Source organism: Lissotriton vulgaris, chromosome 2_1 (genome assembly GCF_964263255.1).
Source record: "Lissotriton vulgaris chromosome 2_1, aLisVul1.2, whole genome shotgun sequence".
NCBI classification, from domain to species: Eukaryota; Metazoa; Chordata; class Amphibia; order Caudata; family Salamandridae; genus Lissotriton; species Lissotriton vulgaris.
Genome location: NC_141687.1, coordinates 1,130,635,642 through 1,130,661,118, shown reverse-complemented (window position 1 = coordinate 1,130,661,118; position 25,477 = coordinate 1,130,635,642). Strand labels below are relative to the sequence as shown.

Sequence of the window (25,477 nt, the reverse complement as noted above, 5' to 3'; positions counted from 1 at the left end):
TAAAGGTGAACGTTGGATACATAAAGACAAAGGGAATAGTGTATTATTCTACAGATGTCCCCAGTCACCATCACCCTCCTTTAGTGCTGCCATCACTGGGACTGTGATATTACTGTAATCAAGACTAGGAGTACCAGTACGATACGGCGGATACTAGTATTACTAGTAGTAATAAGCATAGTACTGATATTAATAAAAAAATTAAAACTGGTAATACTTTTAGAACGAATTCACCTAGTACTGGATTCTCTAGTCTAGGAGTACCTCATCAAATACTAGTTCAGTTACTAGTGGTAGTACTGTTAACACTTCTAGGACTACAGCTATTACTACTACCTGCACCACTTTTACGGACTCTCGTGCTCATAACCTTATTACTGCGCTTACAAGTATGCCTACTACCACACGTGTTGTAATAACTATCAGTACTCTACATTTTCCTCTTGTGCGTTGTAGAACTAAGTACCATTTCAGGCAGCCCACCTACTCTTATCTGGACTATGCTAAGTGACTCACCACAAACCCCAACGGGTAACAGTTGCGAGATGCTCACGTCTGCAGCCATGGGACCACAAGGGGCCTTATGGGCACCAGACTGGCTTTCGGCCATGTAGATAGTCTCATTCAGTTCAAGTTCATCGTTTATATAGCGCACTACTCACCCAGAGGGTCTCAAGGCGCTTGAGGGAGGGGGTACTTACTTATCGAATATCAAGGTTTTTAATTGTTTTCTGAAGGAGAGGTGGTTCTGAGTAAGGCGGAGGTGGGTGGGGAGAGAATCCCAGGTTTTGGCCGCTAAGTAGGAGAAGGATCTCCCCCGCCCCATGGTGGATCTGTGGATGCGTGGAATTGCGGCGAGGGCTTGATTGGACGATCAAAGTTGGCGGGTGGGGGTGTAAAAGGACAGGCGCGTGTTGAGGCATTCGGGTCCTAGGTCGTAGAGGGCTTTGTGTGCGTGGGTGAGGAGACGGAACGCTATTCTCTTGTTGTCGGGGAGCCAGTGGAGGTCTTTCAGGTGACCGGAAATGTGAGCTTGGCGGGGGACGTCTAGAATGAGTCTGGCTGAGGCGTTTTGGATGCGTTGGAGTTTTTTCTGTAGTTTGGCTGTGGTTCCAGCGTAAAGGGTGTTTCCGTAATCCAGTCGGCCTGTGACCAGTGCTTGGGTGACCGTCTTTCTTGTTTCAATGGGGATCCAACTGAAGATTTTTTTGAGCATACGTAGGATGTTGAAGCATGATGATGAGACGGCGTTGACTTGTCTGGTCATCTAGAGGGAGGGGTCCAGGATGAAGCCCACATTACGTGCGTGGTCCGTAGGTGTGGTAGCGTTTCCCAGGGCCGGTGGCCACCATGAGTCACCCCAAGTGGAGGGGGATGATCCTAAGATGAGGACTTCCATTTTGTCCGAGTTCAGTTTTAGACGGCTGTTCTTCATCCACTCGCCTACTTCTTTCATCCCTTCGTGTAGGTTGGTTTTGGCGGTGTTTGGGTCTTTGGTGAGGGAGAGGATCAGCTGGGTATCGTCTGCGTAGGAGATGATGTTGAGGTTGTGTTGGCGTGCGATGGATGCGAGGGGGCTCATGTAGACGTTGAAGAGGGTGGGACTGAGTGATGAACCTTGTGGTACGCCGCAGATGACTTCGGTGGACTCTGATCTGAAAGGGGGAGGCGGACTCTTTGGGTTCTTCCGGCGAGGAACGAGATGATCCAGTCCAATGCTTTTCCTTGTATTCCGGCGTTGCTGAGGCGTTGTATAAGGGTGCTATGACAGACTGTGTCGAAAGCTGCGGAGAGGTCAAGTAGGATGAGGGCAGTTGTTGCTCCGTTGTCTAGTAGTGTTCGAATGTCGTCTGTTGCTGCGATGAGGGCGGTCTCGGTGCAGTGCTTGGCTCGGAGCCCGGATTGTGATGGGTCGAGGGATTTGTTGGATTCGAGGAAGGCGGCGAGCTGACTGTTGACGGCTTTCTCAATGACTTTGGCAGGGAATGGGAGGAGCGAGATGGGGCGGTAGTTCTTAAGTTCAGTGGGGTATGCTGTGGGTTTCTTCAAGAGGGCGCTGAGTTCGGCGTGTTTCCAGCTTTCCGGGAAGATAGCAGAGTTGAGGGAGCAGTTGATGACGTCTCGAAGATGGGGTGCGATAATGGAGTCTGCTTTGTTGAAAATGTGGTTGGGACATGGGTCGGTTGGCGATCCTGAATAGATGGAGTTCATCAGGCGGATGGTGTCTTCAGTGGTGACTGGGTTCCAGGCGCAGAGGTTGTTGGGGGGGGGTTAGTTCGGAGGTGGGTGGGGTGTACTGGTCTCCGGACTGGTTTTCGAAGCAGTTATGTATGTCAGCGATTTTGTTGTGGAAGAATGAGGTTAGGGAGTCGCAGAGGTCTTGGGAGGGAGTGATGTCATTGGTGCCGGCTGTGGGGTTGGTGAATTCTTTGACGATGTTGAATAGTTCCTTGCTGCTGTGGGCGTTGCCGTCGAGTCGATCCTTGAAAGTTGCTTTCTTGGTGGATCGGATCAGTTGGTGGTGTTTGCAGGTGGCGTTCGTGAAGGTGGCTAGGTTTTCAGTGGTTGGGTTTTTTCTCCATGCTTTCTCGAGGGTGCGGCAGATCTTCTTGGATTTCTTAAGTTAATCATTGAACCAGGGGGCTTTTTTGTTACCTTGCTTGGTTGGATTGTTTTTCAGGGGTGCTAATTAGTCAGCGCTGTGGGTGATCCATTGTGCGAGGTTGGTGGCTGCTTGGTTTGGGTCTGATGAATTGGCAGGAGGGCTTTGGTGGAGCGATGTGAAGAGCTGGTCGGTGGTGATTTTGTTCCAGTTTCTGCAGGGAATTGGTTGTGGGAGGTTGTGGGTTGTAGTCTTTTTGTAGTTGAAGTGAACGCAGCTGTGGTCTGTCCAATGGAGAGCTGTGGTGTGATTGAAGGAGATGTACTTGCTGGAGGTGAAGATTGGGTCGAGCGTGTGCCCGGCACAGTGGGTGGGGGTGTCAACAAGTTGTTTGAGTCCAAGATTTGTGAGGTTGTCCAAAAGGTTGGTGGTGTTGCTGTTCTTTTCCAGGTGGAAGTTGAGGTCGCCTAGTAGAATGTAGTCCTCGGAGGGAAGGGCGTGTGGGCTGATGAAGTCAGTGATGTCATCGCAGAATTGTGTGCGTGGTCCTGGTGGCCTGTAGATGAGGGTGCCTCTGAGTGTGGTCTTGGGCTCGGGGTGGATCTGGAAGTGAAGGTGTTCTGCGGCTTCGAGGATCATCGGAACTGGTCGTGATGCGGATGGTGTTCTTATGAACAATGGCGATGCCTCCTCCAGTTTGGTTGTTGCGGTCCTTACGGATAATCTTGTAGCCGTCAGGGATGGCTATTGCGATGTCGGCGTTGATGAGGCGTTCATCCAGGTTTCTGTAAGAAAGGCGACGTCCGGCGATGTAGTGTCGAGTAAGTTCCAGAGTTCAGTGGCGTGACAGTGGACCGAGCGGGTGTTGAGCAGGATGCACTTCAAGTGGTTAGTGTCGGAGCTCTGTTTTGAGTTTGTGGATTTGGTGTGGGTCCTGATGCAGTCTAACTTGCAGGAGTGGCAGGTGAAGGGTCCATGGGTGTGACCTGGGGCGGCTTGGTAGCAGTTAGGGAGTCGGCCGGGGTTAAGTGCTGAGAGGGTAGCGGCATCGTACGAAATGCGGGAGGAGTGGATTTTGCGGGGACCAGGGGGTTTGGCGCAGGGCGCGGTCCAGCGTAGACGGGCTTACCTTAGGCGCGTCCGCAGCGCGTGAACGCTGGGCGTCAGCTGTTCTGACCTAAGTGGATAGTGGGGGGGGGGGCGGAGCGTGGGAGGGGCAGCTGGGAGGCGGGAGCGTGATGGAGGGACGGGCTGGGACGGCACAACAACAAAATGGCAGCAATAATAACAAAGCGAAGCAGGGTGAGATTGGGGCCCAAAGTGTAACAGCTGTGCGAGCAATGGAGCGCTATGGGTAATATTAAAGTCCAAATAGCAGTGGTATAGCGCTACGATATTTAAAAGCACAACCAGCAGAGGTAAAGCGCTACGATATTTAAAAGCACAACCAGCAGAGGTAAAGCGCTACGATATTTAAAAGCACAGCACGAACAATTTAGTTCAGTGAAGCCGCTCTGCACACTGAGCTTTCGGTGGATCTCAAACAGTTGTTTGAGATCCACCGAAAGTTCAGTGTGCAGAGCTGCTTCAACAACATAAGTGGCAAAAGAAAAAAAAAAATGAACATGCAGAGATTGTGATTTCTGGTTACAACAAGTACCTCTTAATGATCAATTACAAATCAACAGTTCACAACCAGAAACATAGGAGCAAGTCTCTTACTCACGAGGTATGAAAACTATTATGTTTGTCTCTTAAAGGGTTGATGCACAATGCATTCATCAGTTCCGCTTACTGATCATTTTACGCCTTGTTGGTGAAAGTTAGAGTAGAGTACATCGATAGGCTACCAGTAAACATGCATACTCTAGCTTGTAATTGGCAAACCAGTTGCAGTTTTGTTCTACAGCAATACAAAATAACATCAAATGTACTAATAAAAACTACTGATGTAAGTACTACTGGTCCAATTCTCCTAATGCCTTACTAAGACGAACTACATAATGATGGTACAACCCGGGTTTGGTTCACCAAACTCTATCCTGCCTTCATCTGTACACCTAGGAAATTGTAACTTTATAAGCAGCCCACAGCATCGGCAATCACATGGAATGTACTCAATGTAAAGAGTACTCACTGACTTTCAAAATGCTCGAGTGGACCCAATTCTGGCAGGGAGTGCGATGAGCACCTACCGCACAGTGTCAATGGAACGCCCTTAAATGATTGGTTCTTGGTTTGCTTTGGCAGACATATCTGGACATGATTAGGGAAGGGAGGGGGGTGTCTGATTTGGATACTTCTGTGCTAATTTAAAGGCGGGGTTCAGAAAGTTCAGAGATTGCATAATAGAGTTAATGCGGTCTGTTTTGTTGCTTTTTTGGGGTAGGACTGTGGTTATGCCAGATAGGAACACCATGGAGGTGATCAATTCACACCTTGGTGGAGGGATGACCTAGGAAATTTGAATACAGCAAATTATTTTCATCTTAGATTTGTTGCTTTTTATGGGAAAATATGTGTACATCACATAGGCAACATGAAGTGTATAATTATTTAAAATTTTCTGTGAAGGGGAAGGTTGTAGAGATCATTTTATAGATTACATTGTGTGATTGTGCCACTTTGTACGCACAAATTCGTTATTTTTAGGCATCAATTATAGAGAAAGAGAAGATGGTAGTGGTCTACAGAATTGTCGTCACTGTACCACTGAGTGAGAATGCATAGCGGTTAGGGAGTAGGGTTCTGATAGGCAAAGAGTAGTCGCATTTTACTTTAAGAGGTATTAACATGTTGGCAAACGAGTGTCAGGGGAAGGAAGAGTTGACTCCGTTAAATTCTACCATGTCGGATTATATGAGCCCTAGTAACCATGTGGGTGTAGTAAAGAGGTAGAGGATTTATGTGTGGAGTGGGGATCAGCAGCAAATAAACTTAAGCAGAAGTGATGGATGCCAGATGTGAATTGGCGTACTGCTCAGGATGTGTGTCCCAAAACTTCAGAAAGTGCAATCTAAGCAGCCGCGGTGCGTCCATTGGGGCGTAGCCCCACCAGCCACATGGACCCGCATCGCGGCCGCAATCCTATGTAAATAAAATTACATTGCAACACCATTCAATAATCAGACTCCGGGAATTGCGCATGGGCCGGGGGGGTGGCCTGCTGCAGCTTGAGTGACAGGCTGCAGCAGACCATAGTGCGCAGTCCCGCTGGGGAACTTACAGTGCGCATGCTTGGGATAGTTGGCAACTATCTCAAGCATGCGCACTGTAAGTTCCCCAGCGGGACCCAGGGGTACTTGTTCGCCTGCCACAGCCCAAGTTTACAAAGGGCGACTGGGCGAGCAGCAAATGTGCTCCCCTAGCCAATCCTGGCGCTGCATGCAGCGCCAAGATTGGCTGGTCTACCGCGCAGCATCCATCATTGGATGCTGCGCGTGGTGGGACATCCTGTCAAGGAAGAGCTCTGTCGCGGCCGGGGTCGGCGTCTCGTGTAAGCCACCTTATGCCCCAAGCCGTCGTCCTCGTCTCCTCCACAAAATATCCTGCTGGGATTTTCTTTCCCTTCTTCTATAAGCCCTGTGTTTTCATATTGACATTAGTGCATGCGGACAGCTGCTCTTGTCTGTCACTGCGGCCAAGGCGGAGAATTCCTGAATATACTTAGCCCCCGGCAGGGCCTGCAGCAGCCGGGGTCGGGAGCGGGAACTGCGAGAAACGGGTTGGCATGTCAAGCCATGCTTTCAAAATGAAACAGAGACGGAGTGTGGCCCCCTGGTTCTAGGACACTCTTTTCGTGGGGTTCACCATGAGAGACTTTGCATTCCAGTCCTCCAAATCCTTCCCCTGGCCGTGCTGTGCTCGGCAGAAAAACTTCCCAAAGGTGAGTGGCGCTGCACCTCTCGCGCGCGTGTGTGTGTGATTCTGGAGCTAGATGTGTGGTAACAAGCGAGATCTGCTCAGCTTAACCACTCTTTCTGAATATAGTGACTACGGATATAACTGTGCATGATGACGTTTTCGTGAAAATGTACGTTAATAACTTTGCTTGTACGGCGTAGCGTTCATTCGCGACGCCATGGATTGATAGTCAGGGTCAGGGTCTGATACCAGCTGAGGAGTTTATTGTCCAGCGCTTAAAAACAACATGCATCATTTTATTTGGCAATGACTTCCTTTTAAACAAGTTTGGTTTTTGAAACCGGTTTGTGGCAGAAAATGCATGTTTATTGTATTTTCGTTTGATGAGAAGCACAATAAGGACTTGCTTTTGAGCTCAGTCGCTAGGGTTTTCACAGCGGCCCCTCTTTTATGCTGAGGGAAAGAATGAGCACTTATGTTTCAAGGATTCAATGTTTCTGTTTTCGGGTGCTTCGTTTTTTAAATATTTTTCTTCTGAGCCTCTCTTTGTTGAACAAAAACTGGCTTCAGCTGCGCACACTCTGGGCAAACGGGGTCATCTGTCTGTGGAGAACGAAGTGGCAATAGAAAGTCATCCCTTTGAGACTGTTACTGTTTACTGGCAGCTCCAGAAAAGGCAAAGCTGTGGACTGACCATGAATTAGAGAAGTAAGAGTTAGTTGCCACACATTGTATTGTCAATGATGAAGGCGCTGTTCCCATGAGGCACAGGGTCACGACTAATTTGCATATGGCCAAGTCTAAACTGGGGTGACATGGTGAGCAAAACAATGATGGATTTAACACAGATCTCTTGACTGGGGGTGAATGTTTTGATTTGTCCTGCATTCTGTCCGTCAATTGTGTGTCTTTTGCTTAAAGGCACTGGGGAACCATGGCTCAGTATCCTCCCAAGGTAGGTCAGCTCAGAAGGTTCTGCACTTTCTTCATGTGTACAGTCAGATGTGCAAGATATATGTCTAGCATCTTTTATAAGGACACTGGTATTGTCATGACTCTTGGTGTCTTCTCTTGGGATGCACTCAGCACATGTCGTCATGGCTCTTTTATAACCAATGGCCAGACAGCTTCATGGTTTTAATGTGTGCAATTTTGTGAAACGTTGAAAGGTGGATCTTTAAAATTAAATAGTTTTTCCCTTTTCCAAATGTATACATCAAACTTGTCCTGTAAGTGAGGTAGGTAAGATGGTTGAGAAAGATGAAGAAAGATCAGGTATGGAACATCTGGTTACTTGTGGAAAGTGGTTGTATTTGTCAAAGCCTGTTTTTGATGTTAGACATCACCTGTGCATCACTTTAATTTGGAATGGTAAGCACCTTCTTGATGTGTTGGTCAAATCTAACTCTAATATATAAACAAATCTACAAGGGTGCAGTCAGCATCTTCCTGGATTCTCAATTCGAAGTTGGACGAATGGTTGAGTGATTCTGAGGGACTACACTTTTCTTCCTGTAACTTAAATTATAAATAGCTGCAATTTGCCAATGTAAAAATGGGAAAAGAATTGAACAGGGTGTACTCCTAATTATAAGGGCCCACCTATTCCCCATCACAAAATCTGGATCTCTTTAATCTGGTGTCAGCGAAACCCCAAACATAACCTGTTCTTTGCATGGAATTTCCGGCTATGTACGTTTCTCCCAAAATAAAAATTCTTTGCAAAGCCCTCGGATGCTACACCGAGCTGTGTCTGCGCTGTATCAAATATTCAAAATAAATATTTTTGTTACCATCTTTCTCTTAAAATATCACTGTCAATGAATTCTGTTTCTCACTCAAAAAGTTTATATAAATAAGTTTATAAGTTTATGTAAATTTTGCTCTGTCATTTTGCTTTTTTGCCCATGTATGTTTCCTATTCCTCCCCTGTTTTTTGTTATTTGACTAGTTCATTCATCCTCTTTTGTATGGTTTAAGGGAGGGGTAGTTCCACTTGTTTTGTTCTGCTTTAGAATATGCTGTAGAACCTTGCATGGTCATTCTGTGGTTATACTGAATAAGCAGCTACCTATGTTATGCCATCTATTAATGTAATAACTGCACTTTCACAATTGCTTTATTAACCTTCCCGCTTTCTGAAATTTGCTTGAAAATGCACGATTTTTCTTTTTTTTCAAAATTTTCTTGGAGGGGGTAACCCCCCAAACCCCCCTGTTGGGGTTCGGGCTCGCTCGCTACGCTCGCTATGGTGCTGTATGCAAATCACTTTGCGCCTCACCACTTTGAAATGTCACCCACCGCCCCTGGAGCTAAGTCAAAGTTTGTGCTGCAGAACTTGAAAAATATTGAAGCTTCCAGGTACAGTGGGTTTCTTCCTCAGGTAGTGTGCTTAGTTTAAGTGCCTTGTGGATGGCAAAGGTTGATCTAGGAGTACAGTGCACTTGGAGAGAGCCCCTTGATTACCGCGTTTGTGGTCACTCCCACTACTGCATTGTATTTGGTATTGTCCTTGAGAGAATTCAGTAAATTCTGGTAAAACATTTAATTTTTTTTATTAGTGCATAGTTGTAGGAAGGTGGTGGTCATGTAGGAGAAAGCATGAAATTAGGTGAATGATTGATTGTACGATGTAATGACTGGGAATGTTGGTGTTAAGTGGTAGTGTTGAATCATTTTTTTTCTGTTGTGTGTCTAAAGATGGAGCACATAGCCAGGTGAAAATATTGGTGTAGCAATTTGTGAAGGAGTGGCGATGTGTGCCCATGTAAATGTGTTGGTTGGCACTACGATTTTTGAGTTGTTGATATCGTATTGTTGTGAGTTCCTATGAGGGACAATCCGAGCTTAATTTGAGTCAGTGGTTTTTAGTGCTCAGCACCAGCATTTAATTGTCAGCATCGCACTTATGACAGTATGCCACATGGTGACGCTGCTCATCTAATTTAGAGATTAGCAGAACCGCTGTTTATTAATACAATATACATTAAAAAGTACCTATACCTGCCTTCCCAGCCATTAGCCTTTAGCATTGGGGAACTCAAATAATCTGAACTGTCACACTTGCAGGTGAGAGAGTTGGTTAGTAGTAGTTTTGCAAGTGACGACGGGGGGGTGGTGCACGCTGCAGTGGCCTCCTGGTCAGGGCCCAGGCACTTATTTTACAAATTAAGCACTGTGCAAAATAGAAATGAGGCAGAGGCTCGGTATGCACCTGGTGAATCACCATCCTCTAGACCAGTTCTTGCTTCCCCTTCACCTACCCTCCAGTGCTTTAGGATTACACTCACACACATAATGAGTCCCTTGAGTTAAGTGAAATTGCTTTCATTTGCTTTCTCTATTGATTTACTGTGGTTTTAATCTTTCCTTTCTCCAGTCCACAAACTTCTTACCAATAATGGGACTGTTTGTTACCAAGACCGAAGTAGGTTCTTATGCTTAGACCATTTTGATATATCAACCTTGAGTTTCTTCATTATTCAAATGCATCAACAACTGAGCTTTTCTCGTACTGAAGGAACCATGGCTTCCATGCGGACAGCATACCTGCCCACCACCGGTGGCTACAGGTAGGAATAGAAATAAGGGTGGGCTCCTGGCTCAATGGAATGATCCAGCCAACAGTGCTCAAATAAGAGTCAATAGTACGACTGTGCGAAAATTCCCAAGCACCAGCGTCTGATTGGTAAGGCTGGCACTCCGGCAATGCCTGAGGGGCCGAGTCCAGTTCAAGCTGTGGGCTGCTTTTTTGAGCAGCCTGGGGGGGAAATTTGCACGGTTTCTGCATTGTTTGGATGCCGCCAGTGGGTGCCTGAGTTGCATTTCTGGCGGTAGATGGGGTCCATTACCTTCCTTTTACCAAAGGTGCAGAGGTGTCAATCCTTTCTCTCGCTGGGACGGCCCTTTAATACATGTATATTGAGGAGGGTCCTAAGCAAAAGTGGCCTCACTTGTATTCAGGTTTGTTTCACCAGTGTAAACTAATCTGTGCATATTTAATTACCCCCCCCTCCACTTTTTTTTTATATAATTTCGCTGAAGCAGTGTTTTGAAGAAAGGCAATTCAAATGTGGGCCACTTTTATTTTTGCGTGCCCGGGCCGATTTTTAATCCCAATCCAACCCTGCCAAGCACCCCCAATATATCAAATCATTGTTTCCCATCTTGTTCAGGTGCTATGATAAAATAAACTAAGGGTAAAAATAGCCAAAGAGCCAGTCCAGAAAACCTCCGTGTTTGAATTGCAATAGACAATTTTCATCCAATGACAGAAAATAGCACCCAGTGATTTAAAGGTTTTTTCTTGGAGGGACACAAAACCCCTCTACTGGGAACATATTCAAGTTCAGTAACATGAACAGCAACCTGCAAACAAACTGCCCAGCTTCTGTTTCCTAAGAGCCCTAAAAGAAGCAAAGGTTTCTAGGACTGAAAAGGAGAGCACAAATAGTGTCTTATTTGTTGCAGCAATTTATTTAACAAATGTATAATTCACACAGCTACGCAGGAGGGTTTCCCAGTGCAAGACCGACTCAAATAGGGTGTCCCAGGACAAGGATTTAAAATAGCCAGGTCTTCAGACATTTGCGTAAGATAAGTAATGAATTGCAATTTCTAAGAATGTCAGGCAGCTATGCTGGTGCACAGGTGAAGCTGGCAGATGCTTTGTAGCGTTGCACACTGTTTGACCCACATTTTTCTTTGCAGCAGCCAAGTTTCCAGGTATCATTCCTAGGGATTCATTGTGATTTATGGCCCTAGTGAGGCACATCCTCCAGCCCCATTATTGTTCATGGGTTGGTGCAGTGCCCATGCTGGCTGCCCTTGTGTGGTTTGCTCCCCGCTTTGCTTTAGTGTAAGTGCGTCACTGCTTACCACAGAAGACAGAATGAGCTCAAGCATTGTTGGAGTGGTGATGCACGGACCTAGGTAATCCACTTTCAGATATATTAACAAAATGGCTGGATTTCAGTGTACAACCATCTGCTTGGGTGGAACTGGGAGTTGTCATGCCTAATTCATCAAACACTCTTTCCCTGTTTACCATAAGTGTCAAGGCTTTCAACGGAGAGTTACGCTTGGGAATCTCACATACTGCCTTAATGATCTCCTGGATATCTGCTTAAACTTGAGGCTCTGGTTTCATGAGAAATTCTGTACAAAACCCCCCTCAATCCAGTGCTTAATGTGAGCCTTTGGTTTCCGGTACTCGGCACCAGCACTTCATTGGCAGCACCAGCACATATGTCAGTCTGCCACATGGTGGGCTGTTTGTCTGATTAAGAGTGAGCACAACAGCGATTTACTAATTCAATATACGTTAAAAATGAGTTACCTGCCATCCATGATAATCTGACAGCTTTGGGGGCAGGGAATAGAATGAATTGTCACACTTGTAGGAGTGCAATGGTTAGTAATTGGTTCGGTACTGTCATTGGCAGCGCTGGCATGGGCAATGGGTGGTGTGGGCTGCAATGGCCTCCTGATGAGGGTCCTGGCACTTCATTTTTATTTGATTTTTTTTACAAATTAAGCACTGCCTCAATCACGTACAAAGTATTTTTTGTATCTTACCCAGGGGTATTAGACAACATGCCCACTGACCTGGTGCGACACTTAACATTTAGAATAGCAATGAAGTCACACTTCATCCAGTCAGTAAACTAAAATCCCAGATATGCACTTAGATCGCCTCCTAGGAAGCCAGCCAAATGGCGCTCTGTTCTTCAGGATGGATTCCATATTTGTATCCCTTCATGTCATGTTCCCATCAATTTTTCACTAGAACAAACGCTTACCTGGTACCTGCTGTGCTGCTCAAATACTTTCAGTCGCAAAAACCAAGACAAGGACATGCAGAAAAACACCTGCTAACCCCAAACATCCAGGAAATGTCACTGTCTGACGTACCACAAGGAAGCTTGCTGGATCAGTTAGACCCTAAGAGACAGCCCCCCTGGTTGGTGGAGGCCAACCTTCACTCCTCAGATAAAGGAACCACCCCACCCCCTCTTTACCAAGATATTCCCCTTGCCTGGTGGAGATCTCTCTTCCGAAAGTGAGTTTAGGTTTATGTAGGACACACTTTCAGCTAAAATAAATGTTAAATATGGTACCTCTTTTTTTGGTCTACCAGGGATTCTCTTTTTCAGAAACAAACCTCCAAAGCGTGGGCAATTTCTCAAAAGGATAAACGATAGCCCGAACACCTAACATTACTCCCTTTGTGGGGTGAGGGGGTATTGTTGCTTTCCCTGCCCAGGTCTGCAATGCGAGGAGCGTCACTCAGGCAGGGAAAATAAGTATCGGAGGACCATCCTCCATAGGGCAGACCTCCTGATGCATTAAAAGTGGTGTGCCCTATGGTGAATAGGACAATACTTTTATTGTGGCCACTGGCACAACGCTAGCCCCCGCAGCTGTGGGGTGGGGGGCCTTCAAGCACTGAGCAGACAGCACGCCCCAGGCCTGAGGGCGCTTGACTGGGTCCGGAGCAAGGGGGCCTGTCCTCCATGTATTTTGCAGGAGGTCCCCCTCAAGTTTCATTACGCCACTGATGTTGGCCTGTCAGCGGTTCCTGCAGTAACATTCCATAGAAGGCAGGTACCCTTCTTTGGGAAGGGTGACCATGGGTCAGTGACTATGCCTGCATAGTAAAACAGCTTGCCTCATAGCATCAAAATGAGATCCCCGTGTTCTACTTTGATGCAACACTGACTGATTGCAGAAAATGCATCAGTGGGAGGGGAGGTTGAATCTAGAAAACTAAGCAGGTGCAAGAAAATGTAACCCATAGGGCAGGATAACATAATTCTGGAAACAACGGCTTCTTCTGTTTGTTTTACTCTCCAACTGTCTTCTGGTAACTCAGTCCAATGATGTGTCAAATATAGGAGGAATAAGGGAAATATATACTTGCAAAATGTTTTCATTGGTTAAAAAAATATTTTAAAATACTTAGCTACTCAAAGTCAACTTAGAATAGTTTGCCCCTTTTTTCTTATGATCATGTCCCATTCTCCCTTTTATTTTTGGATTTCTATGCATTATTAACTTAATGTTAAAGTGTGTATTTAAGGATAAGTCTAATTCATAATGCAGTGTTCACTTCAGAAACTTTAAGCAAACTTCACCAAGGGAAGCAGCACACCATGTCCATCAGTCTAGGTAGCCTCCAATGCCACTAACGCACAAATGTGCACAGTAACTTGATCCAAAATATATTTTTCTAAGTAAATGAAAACCAGGCCTCACCTTTATGTCTTGCAAAGTACCGCCCCAAAATGATGAGCAGACACAGCATTGCAAACACAACCACGGCCACCACGCCTCCGATGACCGCATGGTCCACGGTCATGGGCACCTCCTCGGCTGCCTGGGAATCTGCAGGAATTGGAAAGGATAAAGTGAGTAGACTTGGAATGCACAGCAGTGTTGGTTAATGTCATCACCAAGGGTGAAAAGGGTAAGGTGGTAGACATCACTGTCGGTAGCAAATATTATGAAGGGGCATTCCAGGGTTCCAGAAAACTGTTTAAAAGTAATCAATCTATTTTAGGGTAAATCAATTCACTTTTCAACATTCACTTTTCATGCCCTTTAGCAGAGTAGATATTCTGGAAACACAGTTGTTGCGGGACAGAAGCTTCCGTTATACATTCAGTACTGATCCAGACATGCGTCTTCCACAAAAGCAAGAAGGTGTAACCTTGTTCCAATAAGAAGCTGCACATCAGAAGTCTAAGACATTTAGGGCCCGGTTTACAAAGAGCATTCGCACTCTGCAGTTGTGGCCACAAGCGCTGAGGCTTTGTGAATCAGGCCCTTAGTCTATTTAAAACATGAATATGGGCATCAACGGAAGTAAGCACTATTACGGAATATGCAGTAGGTAACCCATTAATGCATTTGTGGGTGCCTCTGAGACTGGCAGGTAATTAAAATAGATGTTTTGGTGTTCGCGGTGGAGCAAAGCAAGCGCCTGGTGGCATTGCCTTATTACAAGATTATGTAGATGTCAATGATATGTTCTACATATTTGGGCACTGCGTACGGTAGGACCGCCTATTCGACATACCAACGCTTATTATAAACCTTTTATGAATGGCAGTCAGTGGGGTTTTACTTTATCTAGTGTAGGATTGACTAGCTAGACAATCACCATGGGAGAATGAGGCTTGGCACGGGTCGTGGCGATGAGATTGTGGTGGTGGGCGGGTGGAACAGCCACATTAGATCGCAAAAAATACTTTAGAGGCCGACAAAAACCAGAGTTAATTACGAGAACTCAGTCCCTTAAAAAACAAACATTAATTACTGATGAGTAATTGCTGTTGAGACAATTTTTAATTAACTAAAAAGAACAGGAACAATGGCCTCTGCTTCCTTCTGGCCAGACGGGCTGCCACTGGCACAGCAAGAAAACCCCTTGTGGATACAGCATCAGAAAGTGCACTGAAAGCGCTGTAAACAATTTTAATCGAACTGCGCCGTGACACCAAAGCCCGTCGCGGGGAGCCTAATGGCGGCCAGGATTTATGGCAACCCAGCTGGGAGACAATCCTTTCCCCCTTGATTAATACATTAACATTCTAAAATGGAATCTAAACCATTGTCCTTTTTTCTATATTATTGTGTCAAGCGCGGCACTTCCATTAAAGAGATTTACCGGCCGCGCCGCACAATTTAAGCAATGGCGGCGAGGGAAACGGTAAAAAATCTTTTAACTTTGCATGATTTGTGAAGTCAGATCTGACGGATTTAGCAGTCAGATCTCTCACTGTTCGAAGCGGGGGCGCCATAAATCCAGCCCCCTGCAGCTGGCGGCGCGCGGGAAAGATGGCGCCGAGCGTGGTCGTGACGCAGCGCGACCGCACGTCGATTCCCATCAAGGATTTACACCTCGCCCTCAGAAGGACGGAGCCTGGCCGTGACGTCTCCCCTCTAACATTATCTGAAGTTTATCGATCAGGTGAGCGGGTCCATGACAACCAAAGGTAATGGGGGCTCTCTGAAGCCGAAAGCCAATACGCTGCGTTCAGCAGAATGGCCTGATTTACGCACTCTGTCAATATTCGCGATTCTCCCCAGGTATTAAGTGGTAAAGGGTGGGTGGGGGATGAGGGGAGACATCGGAGTAAATAATGCTTGACCGAGCTCTGGAATAAAGCTTTCCAATTAAAGGGGTTATATCTTAATTGTACAACTATTAAAATATTCCTAGATAGAAAGCTGAATCATGCTTTCGGTTTAATCAATGTACAGTATTATATATTTTAATGATTTTCTTTGCTGAAATGTGCAAAGGTCATTTCTTCACATATTAAGTTGCCATGTTGTAAAAGGGACATAAGGACAATGTTTAACAGAACAATGGGAGGAGCCTCAAAGCACAGCAATCAGCTTTTCAACTGACAATTCGTTGAAATCTACAAATTAGATTTAAGGGATGGGGACGGATCTTGTATGTCACGGACTTCGAGTGGTGACACTTTAAAGTAGCTAAGAACCAGGACTAAGTCAAAGCCGGAGAAAGAAGCTACCCCCCTATCATATGGTCCAAGCAATGGCACGAACTGGATGGAACCATCATGACTCATCCAGTGCTAGTATTTCCACTCTAGGACTTGTAATCTTGTTTTGGTCATAATATCAGGAGTACGTTTCGGGCAGAAAAGTCACTTATGGTGGTAGACGAGAACTCCTGCCCAGAGTGCTCCAGCTGTGGTGATTTCTGGATCCATGGCAAAGATTTCTGGTCACAAGCGAACACTGATCATGCGTGTGAGCCATGAACCTAGGCCTGTTTCACGGCAAACGGTCTACTTAGATCATGAGTGATGTACAACGCTCTACCCTCATAGTGGTGGAGGGCTACAGCCACACCAGGAGCAGAGTAGCAGTACTGCGGTGGTCGCAGCATTTATAGGAAGTGATCAAGTAATATGGCCAGGCTTTCTGACCTGTGTCATGTGAGTTCACCTCCTGCCTCACTGTTGTGTGCTTAGCCCAAACTTGGCATACACATCAAGGAAGATGTGGGAACAGAGCATCCATGTTTGCGTGCACCATGCTGGCATGTGTGAGAGCGCTCCAGCACATGAGGATGGGGCGTGCATGTGTGGGTGCACTGAAGCACTGGCATGTGCATGAGCCTGTGAGAGCAACAGTACATGGAGACAGCGCTGCATGTTTGTGTGCAGCGCGCTGTATGTGCATGTTCCCGTGAGTGGTACAGCACATGGAGGGCTACACAGGTGTTTGCATTCAGCGCTAAAGATGCATGGATGACTGAGGGGTACAGTGCATCAGAGCCAGTGGTTTCCCAGTTGGGAGCCCCAGGACCTGCTGAAGGAGCATGTGGAGGTCGAGGAGCCCTGCACACAGATTTGTGGATCACTACTTCTGTGAGAGCTGGGTGGGACAGTCTCTCTCTTGAGCCAGGCTATTCAGTACACTACAGCAGAGCTCCGTATTCCTGAAAGAAGTGACTGGTCAAAGGCACCTGGATGTAACTCAATAAAGAGATGGAGTTGATATGAGTTTAAGTATAGGGCCGGGGGCCTTCGTAACGGTGTGACGCACATCACTGACATGGATATCCAGGTGTGATCTTCTGGTCACTCCCATAGCCTATTGTTTGGGACTATCAAGTAATGGAGACAGTCCTGCCTGGTTCTCTGGAAGAGGCTCTCTGGAGGAAGAGCACAACAGAAGAGTAGGTACTTCAAAGTGGGCAACGCCCAGAACACCAACTTGACGAACACACACTAAATCACATTTGTTTCTGGAAATGGATTATAAAAAGGGAGCTCGCGACTCACAAATTGTCAAACTCAAGAAGCCCATCAGCGTGGAGAAGCTCAGCACGATTTCTACCCATTGTGACCATGATGGAAAATAAGGGTCTGCCAGTCTCTTGTGTTGTGTGAGGGGACATCACCCAGAAGAACCAAGGAAACTCTCCTGGAGCCTGCAACACCAGCTTCTGTCTGACCAAAGACCAAATGTCTGTGAGAAAGCAGAGATCGCCTGGAGGGAGCAAGGTCTAGTGGGGATCCTGCTGAATGGATCCTGGAAGCAGAGTGTGAGATTTGGGACTGCAGCTCTTATCAGGCTGACTGCCTGTTGCATCAATCAGGCCGTCTGCCCATGAGCGTAGTCCTGACCTCTGAATACCAGGTGGAGGCCAGGGTGAAGAATAAGGGTCATAACCCTTAGTACCATGGTGAAAGGAACAAAAGTGTTTTCACCCATGCTGCGCCGTAACCTGAAGATGGCTGTCTTTCCTTGTTCATGGGGCCTCCGACCATTTCTGGGTGTGGTTTTTTTTTTTGTTTTTAGTTTCGGAGCCTGTATTCACCCTACACCAAACTCCTTCCTGACAAGCCTTGGACTGCTCGACCCATTTTACCACAGAGTCAAGTGCTGAAGGGGTACTTCGCCGAGTTGCTCAGACCCCATAGAAGGCTAAGCCCTGGGACATCACGAGTAAAAGGCCTCAACCCACATGGTTGGGTCCAGTAATGCCGGCTTGCCCTGTGTCCCTCTGAAAGGGGTTCTTACAACTTAAATTGCCAGATTTTTACTAAAACAAACAAAACAAGCATTTGCAATGCAATAGGTCTCGCAGTTGTTAGAGTTTGAGCCATTGACATTGTAAATGGCAATGTCTTATTTATGTGTTGGTTTTTAAAACGTTAAATAAAAGACATTGCCATTTACAATGCCAATAGGTTAAACTCTCGCAATTGCGAGACCTATTGCATTGACAATGCTTCTTTTCTACGGTTTTCATTTACAATACAACGAACAGAACGCAAAGCACCCATTCACTCCACTGGAGGCATATTTATCCTTTTAAAGGAAATTGCCTTCATCATCCTGCAATGGTATTCATAACATTGTATAACACTGGAAATATGAGTTGCTGTGCCAGGAAGTAATCCTGTGAGCAGCGCCAGAGTCACGCATGGACACACGTATCAGGTAGAGGGAGAGCTTGCTGTTGCTCTGCCCAACTCCCATCAACAATTGGCTGTGTCCCATTCTGTCCCATGAGTGCCCTCTTGAACTGCCTGAATCTCACGAACACAGCCTCCTCGGACGCCTTTTATAGTACACCAGGCTGACGAGGTGTGGGAACGTGCAGTCACACTAGTACTCTGCAGAGGTCCCTACATGAAGATACTACTTACCATTGAAATGGTTGCTAGGCTTTTGGCAAATACAAGCAGTAATGGACTTATCCCGCTGGTACACAAGGGGTTACACTACGGCTGAAGTCTTCCTCACCAAAGATGAAGCACAGGAATACTATAAACTACCTCTAGGCCTATTCGTGAGAAACGCCCAGATCTCCCACACAGTCCAGAAGATAGGGCGGCGGCCCACCTTACCTGCAGAGCTGGAGGACTCCTATACACTACAGCGGCTATTGGCACCTGGCACCACTGGGGAAATTATCTCTCACATGAATAAAGCCCTGAAACTGAATGCAGGGTGGACGTGGAGCCGATTCGGAACAGGTCATCAGAAGACTTAGCTCTTCCCCTCACAGACGCAGAGTGGCAACAGGCATAAGAAGTGGCAAGCAATTCTCGGTTTAAACTCATACAGTTTTAGTATTTGCACAGCACTTACCTCAATTTCAGAGGCTCTAGAACATGTATGCAATACACTCCTCTGGATGCCCACGCTGCGGGTTCGAACCAGCTACGTTCCTGAGGAACCATTGGGCAAAAATGTTGGGCGTACTGAGTGAGATCACCAGGGTTCACATCCAAACACTGTCCCTAAGCATAATTCTGGCACCCAAAAAGTGGGCCAAAATGCTGTATAAATTTACTCTACTGGGTCGAGTCCAGGCTAAACTCTATGTTGCGATACATTGGACAACGTCTTCCTCCCACTTGCTAGCAGGGCGGAGCCCGGAGGCGGCCGAAGGGCAGGGGCTACGAATCCTGCGCAGCCTCCGTCCTGCCCAGTTTGTGCACCGCAGCCGCCACTCCCGCAGCAGAAAGTTAGCATGCTGGAAGTTGTCAGCCTGTCCCTGGCCGCGTCGCCCCCGCCCACCCATCGGGAGCAGAGGACCTGGCACTCCAGAAATGATTGTCCCCAACAGCAGCGGTGAGGAGCGGCTATCGGAAGCAGGTGGGAGGCCCGGCGGGGGCCCGTGCAGGAGCGGACTCCCATAGACTCAGAATCCACCCTCCCTGTGTGTGTGTGTGTGTGTGTGTGCCTGCGTGTGTGTGCATGTGCCTGCGTGTGTGTGTGTGTGTGTGCATGCGTGAGTGTGGCTGTGTGTGTGTATGTGTTATTCACTTGCTGGGAAAGTGAGATAGGAGATGTGCACGACGCAGGGCTGTACGTGCGTGCACACGCAATTAAATCGCCGACGGCCCTGCGCGTGCCCATCCCCTGTCCAACATTTCCAGCAAGTGCATAACAATAGGTCTTTTCGTTGGACAGCAGCGCTTCGCGCTGCTTACACCAGCTAGACCTAAAAAAGGACTGAGGAGTGGCTCACATGGTGTCTGGGGAAATTCCAAACTAACGGTAGATTTTAGTACCTGTATCCGCAATTGTTTAAAATGTATGGTAGCTATATCAGAAGTCTTGCCACTAGATTCCTGAGAGTGTCTATTTATGGAGTTAGTCTACTATCATACAGAATGCACAGAAGTAGATATCCACGTCATACAGTGAAAGGGACACTAAGCTAGTTAGAATCTACTCGCCAATAATAGAATCGGTAGCTACATGCTTTGAACTGTACCTGCAGCCGTATGGCTCGAGTTGGAGTTGTTTGCCTTTGGACAGACACCAGTACCTCGTCCTTCCCCTGCCTCTCAAACTGCTCTTCCTGGAATCCAATCAAAGGATATTACCGCTCCCTCATCTCACATCCCCATTGGCACATGGGCCAAATGGTATATTTCTGTGACATCACAGGGGGAAGACGGGAGTAATGATGCCAGATTTCACAGCACATCCAACAAGCCTGCAGGTTAACTACAAAACAAATGAAGAGGGCGGGTGCGTGCTACACTCCCGCCTCTAAGGAGTGCTCTAGGGGGTATGAGAGGCCTAGACTGAGATTGTTCACCTTGGAGAAATTCGGTTATTACTGAAACAGGTCGGTTACTGGAGCAGGGTGTGCAAGATGGAAGCAGCACCAACTCTGGATCAGAGAGTAGTGCTCTCTGTGGTGCTCTTTCTTCGCACTCTGCACCCCCAGGTGTGTGCTGCATGTTGGCTGTTAAACAGAGCTTCTGTGATTGCTAAGCAGTACTTTTGGAGTAGTGAAACCAACGACACCTACAAAGTTATACCAGAACAATATACTTCAGACGGCCCCCTACCAAAAGTAAATATGTTGAATGGTTGTTCTTATCAGGCTAGGATGTAGGAATAGAGGCCTGGTCAACCTAATGTGTACAGACAACCATTCTACTGAACTGAAACAAAGATCTGGGGCCTGGTGTCCATTTTGAGACACGCAAGATGTAGAAACATCTGTATTAAGTACAGATTATAGGTTGCTAACTTGCTTGCCTGGTCGTCCAGTGCAAATTGTCAGGTGTGGGAGCATACTCCAAGGAAGCTCAGTGGAATATAAGCAAGGAGTTTCGGCCTCAGAAGCTACAGGGCATCTAACAGCCCAGGGGCTAGTGTGGATACCCTAGCCATTGCTTGGATATGTGTGAGGGCATACAAGGTAGTCAGGAGTTTCAACACGTGACATAAGATCTTCTGTGGCTTAAAGGGTAGCGTGGAAGCCCTAAACTCTGAACTGGGAATGTATGAAGGCTCGCCAGCTAGAAGACTTACTATCAAGTGAAATAATGTTCCACAAACGTATAACTTATTTTTTATAGTGTCTGCCTTGGTCTACTAGGCAGCTAGTGCTTTGCTTCTAGTAGAACAGTTCGCTATGCCATCAGACGCACTCTCCATACTGCGCAAATACCAACAGGCATGGAGTAAGAAGGCCCACCTTAGCTAGGGCGGGGTGTCAGATGCCATGACAACCAAGCTTTTTCTAGAAGTGGTCCTTTATATCATGATGCTCCCGAGCAGAAAAACTCGCAGTACATCCGAGGCATCGATTTTCACTTTCTAAAACTAACCCCTTATATTGGAGGTGGGGCAGGTAGTTGCCTGACAAATTAAAATGGAGGTCGCCCGATCAGCAATACCATCAAGGAATGTCAAGATGACACTCACTGAGTTTTCTTTAGAAGTGCCCCCGCCATGTTGGTGTAAGCATTTTCAGTGAAAAATCCCCTCCATAAGGGTGGGGATGCCTAAAAATGACAGACCGCTGATGCTGGGTCCGTCTGAGGCAGAATCTCGGCCACCCACCCGTTCAGGTTTCAAACAGCACTTACGTAAAACTTAAAAGGCCCAAAAATTAGAAACTTGATCCCAGTAAAGTTTTGTCTCGTTAATGATACCATTACGTTCAGAACATCCATTCACTTTTCTTTTTTAAAGCAAAGCCAACTTGTTATTTGCGGTGTGAATTGCTTTAAGCCTAATAAGAAATAGGTTATTAGAATTTCTGGAATAAAACTTATTCATCACTGAGGCTAGTTTGCAGGTAAAAAACGTAAATTACAAAAACAGCTCAGATTCAACAAGGCACAGTGAATAAAGTGTGCATGCAGCAAGATCATGCATAGTGCCGGCAGCAAGGCTTGGACGGGGGCTTCCTGGTGCAATTCTCACCTTTAACTCTCACGATGCCATTTTTGACAATCTAAGCTTAAAAGCTGCGCCCTTTACTCCGCTTCAAGGAGCCGTCCTCGTGCTCACGAGAATCAGCAGCCTCCCATCGGTGATAAACGACAGCACCACGGCTTTATTACCGCGCAGGGACATCGTGACAGCCGGCGCTGACAAACCGACGCATTATTTGCTAATCCTAAAAATGTTATTTTTCCCTAAAAGATTTGCTTTTCTCAGCACCAATTCAATTATAGATGCTACAAATCCTTCTGACATTTAATTCCCTGCAGTGGGAGAACGGTAAATGGGAACACGCACGACGCTCACTAAGCGGGGATTCGTAACACCCTGTTTGTCATAGGGCTCCTCTTGTTAGAAGGCTTCAACGACAACATATTTTCAAATATTTTTCCGGGGGGAGGGGCTGGGGAGGGGGACGTCTGGAGTCTGGCACTTTAAGGAAATGCTGTTCTCTGGGATCATCAAGGCTTCGGAAATGGACATAGAACATTTGAGGGAGCACGTGGCCCAACCACCATTAGCAGGTGACCTAGCTACAGCACAGAATGACCACAGGATTCCCTACCTGACCGCCATCCCTCTTCCTCCTTCCCAACAGAATAGGACCGCTATTCCAACAATATCTTACTACATAACATGGATACTCACAAACTTTGTCGGGGGCCAAAATGACAGTGTGGTTTGTGGGAGAGGGCCACACCGGTAGGGGTGGGGTCAGGTCGGGGCAGGGTCAGTGGGGGGTGGGGCTAGAGTAAACAAGCATTTACAATGCAATAGGTCTCGCATTAATTATGTTTGAGCTATTGGCATTTAAAATATTGCAACACCAATTTAAACTAAAGTCTATAAATTGTAGGCCAAAAAAAGTGTATTATTTTTGTAGCAATGGTGGCATGCTACGCTTTAGATTAATATGTCTAAAAGTAAAGTGCGTCATACTGAGATTGCTACAATAGTTAATTGTGGATGCGTTAACAATTGATGTGTGCACTGATGGATGTTGGTGTATGTGCCTGTAGAAATTGTGCACTGATGGTGGTGTGTGTGCTTGGTGGAAGCATGCACCGATGGCTGGTGGTGTGTGTGCCTGGTGAAAGTGTGCTCAGACAGCTGGTGGTATGTGCCTGGTGAAAGCGTGCACTGACGGCTGGTGGTGTGTGTGTGCCTGGTGAAAGCTTGCACTGACGGCTGGTGGTGTGTATGTGTACCTGGTGAAAGCATGCACTGACCGCTGGTTGTGTGTATGTGCCTGGTGAAAGCGTGCACGGACGTCTGGTGGTGTGTGCCTGATGGAAGAGTGCACTGACGACTGGTGGTGTTTGTGCCCGGTGAAAGCATGCACGGACGACTGGTGGTGTTTGTGCCTAGTGAAAGTGTGCACTGTCGGTGTTGTTGTGTATGTGTGGTTGTATGTGTGTGGTTGGGTGTGTGTGGTTGGGTGTGTGTGTGTGGTTGGGTGTGTGTGTGTGGTTGGGGGTGTGTGTGGTTGGGGGTGTGTGTGGTTGGGGGTGTGTGTGTGGTTGGGGGTGTGTGTGTGTGGTTGGGTGTGTGTGTGTGGTTGGGTGTGTGTGTGTGGTTGGGTGTGTGTGTGTGGTTGGGTGTGTGTGGTGTGGGTGTGTGTGGTGTGGGTGTGGTGTGTGTGTGGTGTGGGTGTGGTGTGGGTGTGGTGTGGTTGTGTGTGGTGTGGTTGTGTGTGTGGTTGTGTGTGTGTGGTTGTGTGTGTGTGGTTGTGTGTGTGTGGTTGTGTGTGTGTGGTTGTGTGTGTATGTGGTTGTGTATGTGTGGTTGTGTGTGTTGTGTATGTGGTTGTGTGTGTTGTGTATGTGGTTGTGTGTGTGGTTGGATGTGAATCATGGGCAGTGTCCAGCTAAGCTCAGCATACATATTAAACACTTCTATTAACAGGCTGCACGCAATGACAACAAGAGTTTGAGCTATTGGCATTGTAAATGGCAATGCATTTTATTTATGTGTTCTTTTTAAAACAGATACATAAAAAGGCACTGTAATTTATATTGCAAATAGTTTCAAATCTTGCCAATGCGAGACCTATTGCATTGCAAAGGCGTGCTATAGTTTTTTTTAAAAATCCTTAGGAGAGAGCGTGTCCAACAAAGCTATGAGAGAAAATAGTGCACGCAGGCTGTAATTAAGACCTACTGAGCAACAACACACGTACAAAGGGGTGTCGCCGCCGGAGGTTCCAAAATGATGCACATCTGTGCGAATATGCTGCACACGCAGAAGCGAACATTAAGTCTTAGAGATGTATAGCAGACATTCACTTAGTCAATCACAAAGACACAATGTGCACGAAGATCCAGGCATTGAACCACAGAGACACACCGTACAAGCAGACTAACTGTATTCATAGAGGCATGCACTCGTTGAATCTCATACCAGAGTACCACACCCATACACTGTGTACATGGGTACAGCTTCACAGATGCACTGTGCACAGAGCTAAGCTCTGAGACGTATTCTGCACACACACAAACAATGTATACAATAAACGTACTGTACACAGATGCATGCATTTACCCCCAAAGGCACTTGGTACCCAGGTATGTCCTGAACCTCATAGATAGTGTTCATTCAGACAGCAGGCACACAAACAAGGATTCAAGCACACAGATTCAATGCAATCCTATAGACTCACTGTGCATGCAGATACAGAATACGCAGAGGCAAACTCAATTCAACAGATTAAAGACTGGTAATGCACAGACATACTCTGTACACACGGACAATCCCCACACAGATACTAACATTGTTTAGCACAGGTGCACTGTACCAAGATACCATCTTTGAACAAAAAGATGACAAATGAACACGGATATTTGTAGATGTTGAAGTGAACATTCAAAGCATGCGACCTACAAATCTACAGAACAGACAAATACAAATACAGATGCTCTCTGTATACACAAACTCCTTAACCTGTATGGATATTCTGCACACACTTAACCTTTGGGTGCTGGGATGGTGACTTCCTGAGTGGAGCTGCAGCCAGTGAACCAGTCGCAACCTTTGACTAGAGTGATACACAACGTATATTAAATACTGTAACCTATGGATGAGTAGTGGCACCTGGATCAATGCACAGGGTGCCCACTGTGCGCCATTTGATGTCAGTCATGCATGGGAATACATAGCAGCAGGTGGTAGGAAAAGCGAGGAAGGAGTATACAAGATCCCTGGTTCTCATTATGCGCCCCAAAGATCAGGAACTCCCTAACCAAGAATGCGCCACGA

At 46.6% G+C, this 25,477-nt stretch overlaps 1 protein-coding gene across 1 annotated transcript in view; it reads right to left on the bottom strand.

Annotated features, from left to right (window-relative positions):
* The window catches only part of CADM1 (cell adhesion molecule 1), a 246,924-nt gene that overhangs the window by 6,598 nt on the left and 214,849 nt on the right, over nt 1–25,477 (bottom strand). The window contains exon 11 of the mRNA XM_086956817.1: nt 13,724–13,852. Coding sequence (XP_086812943.1) covers nt 13,724–13,852 — 129 coding nt within the window. The remainder of the gene's footprint in view (nt 1–13,723; nt 13,853–25,477) is intronic.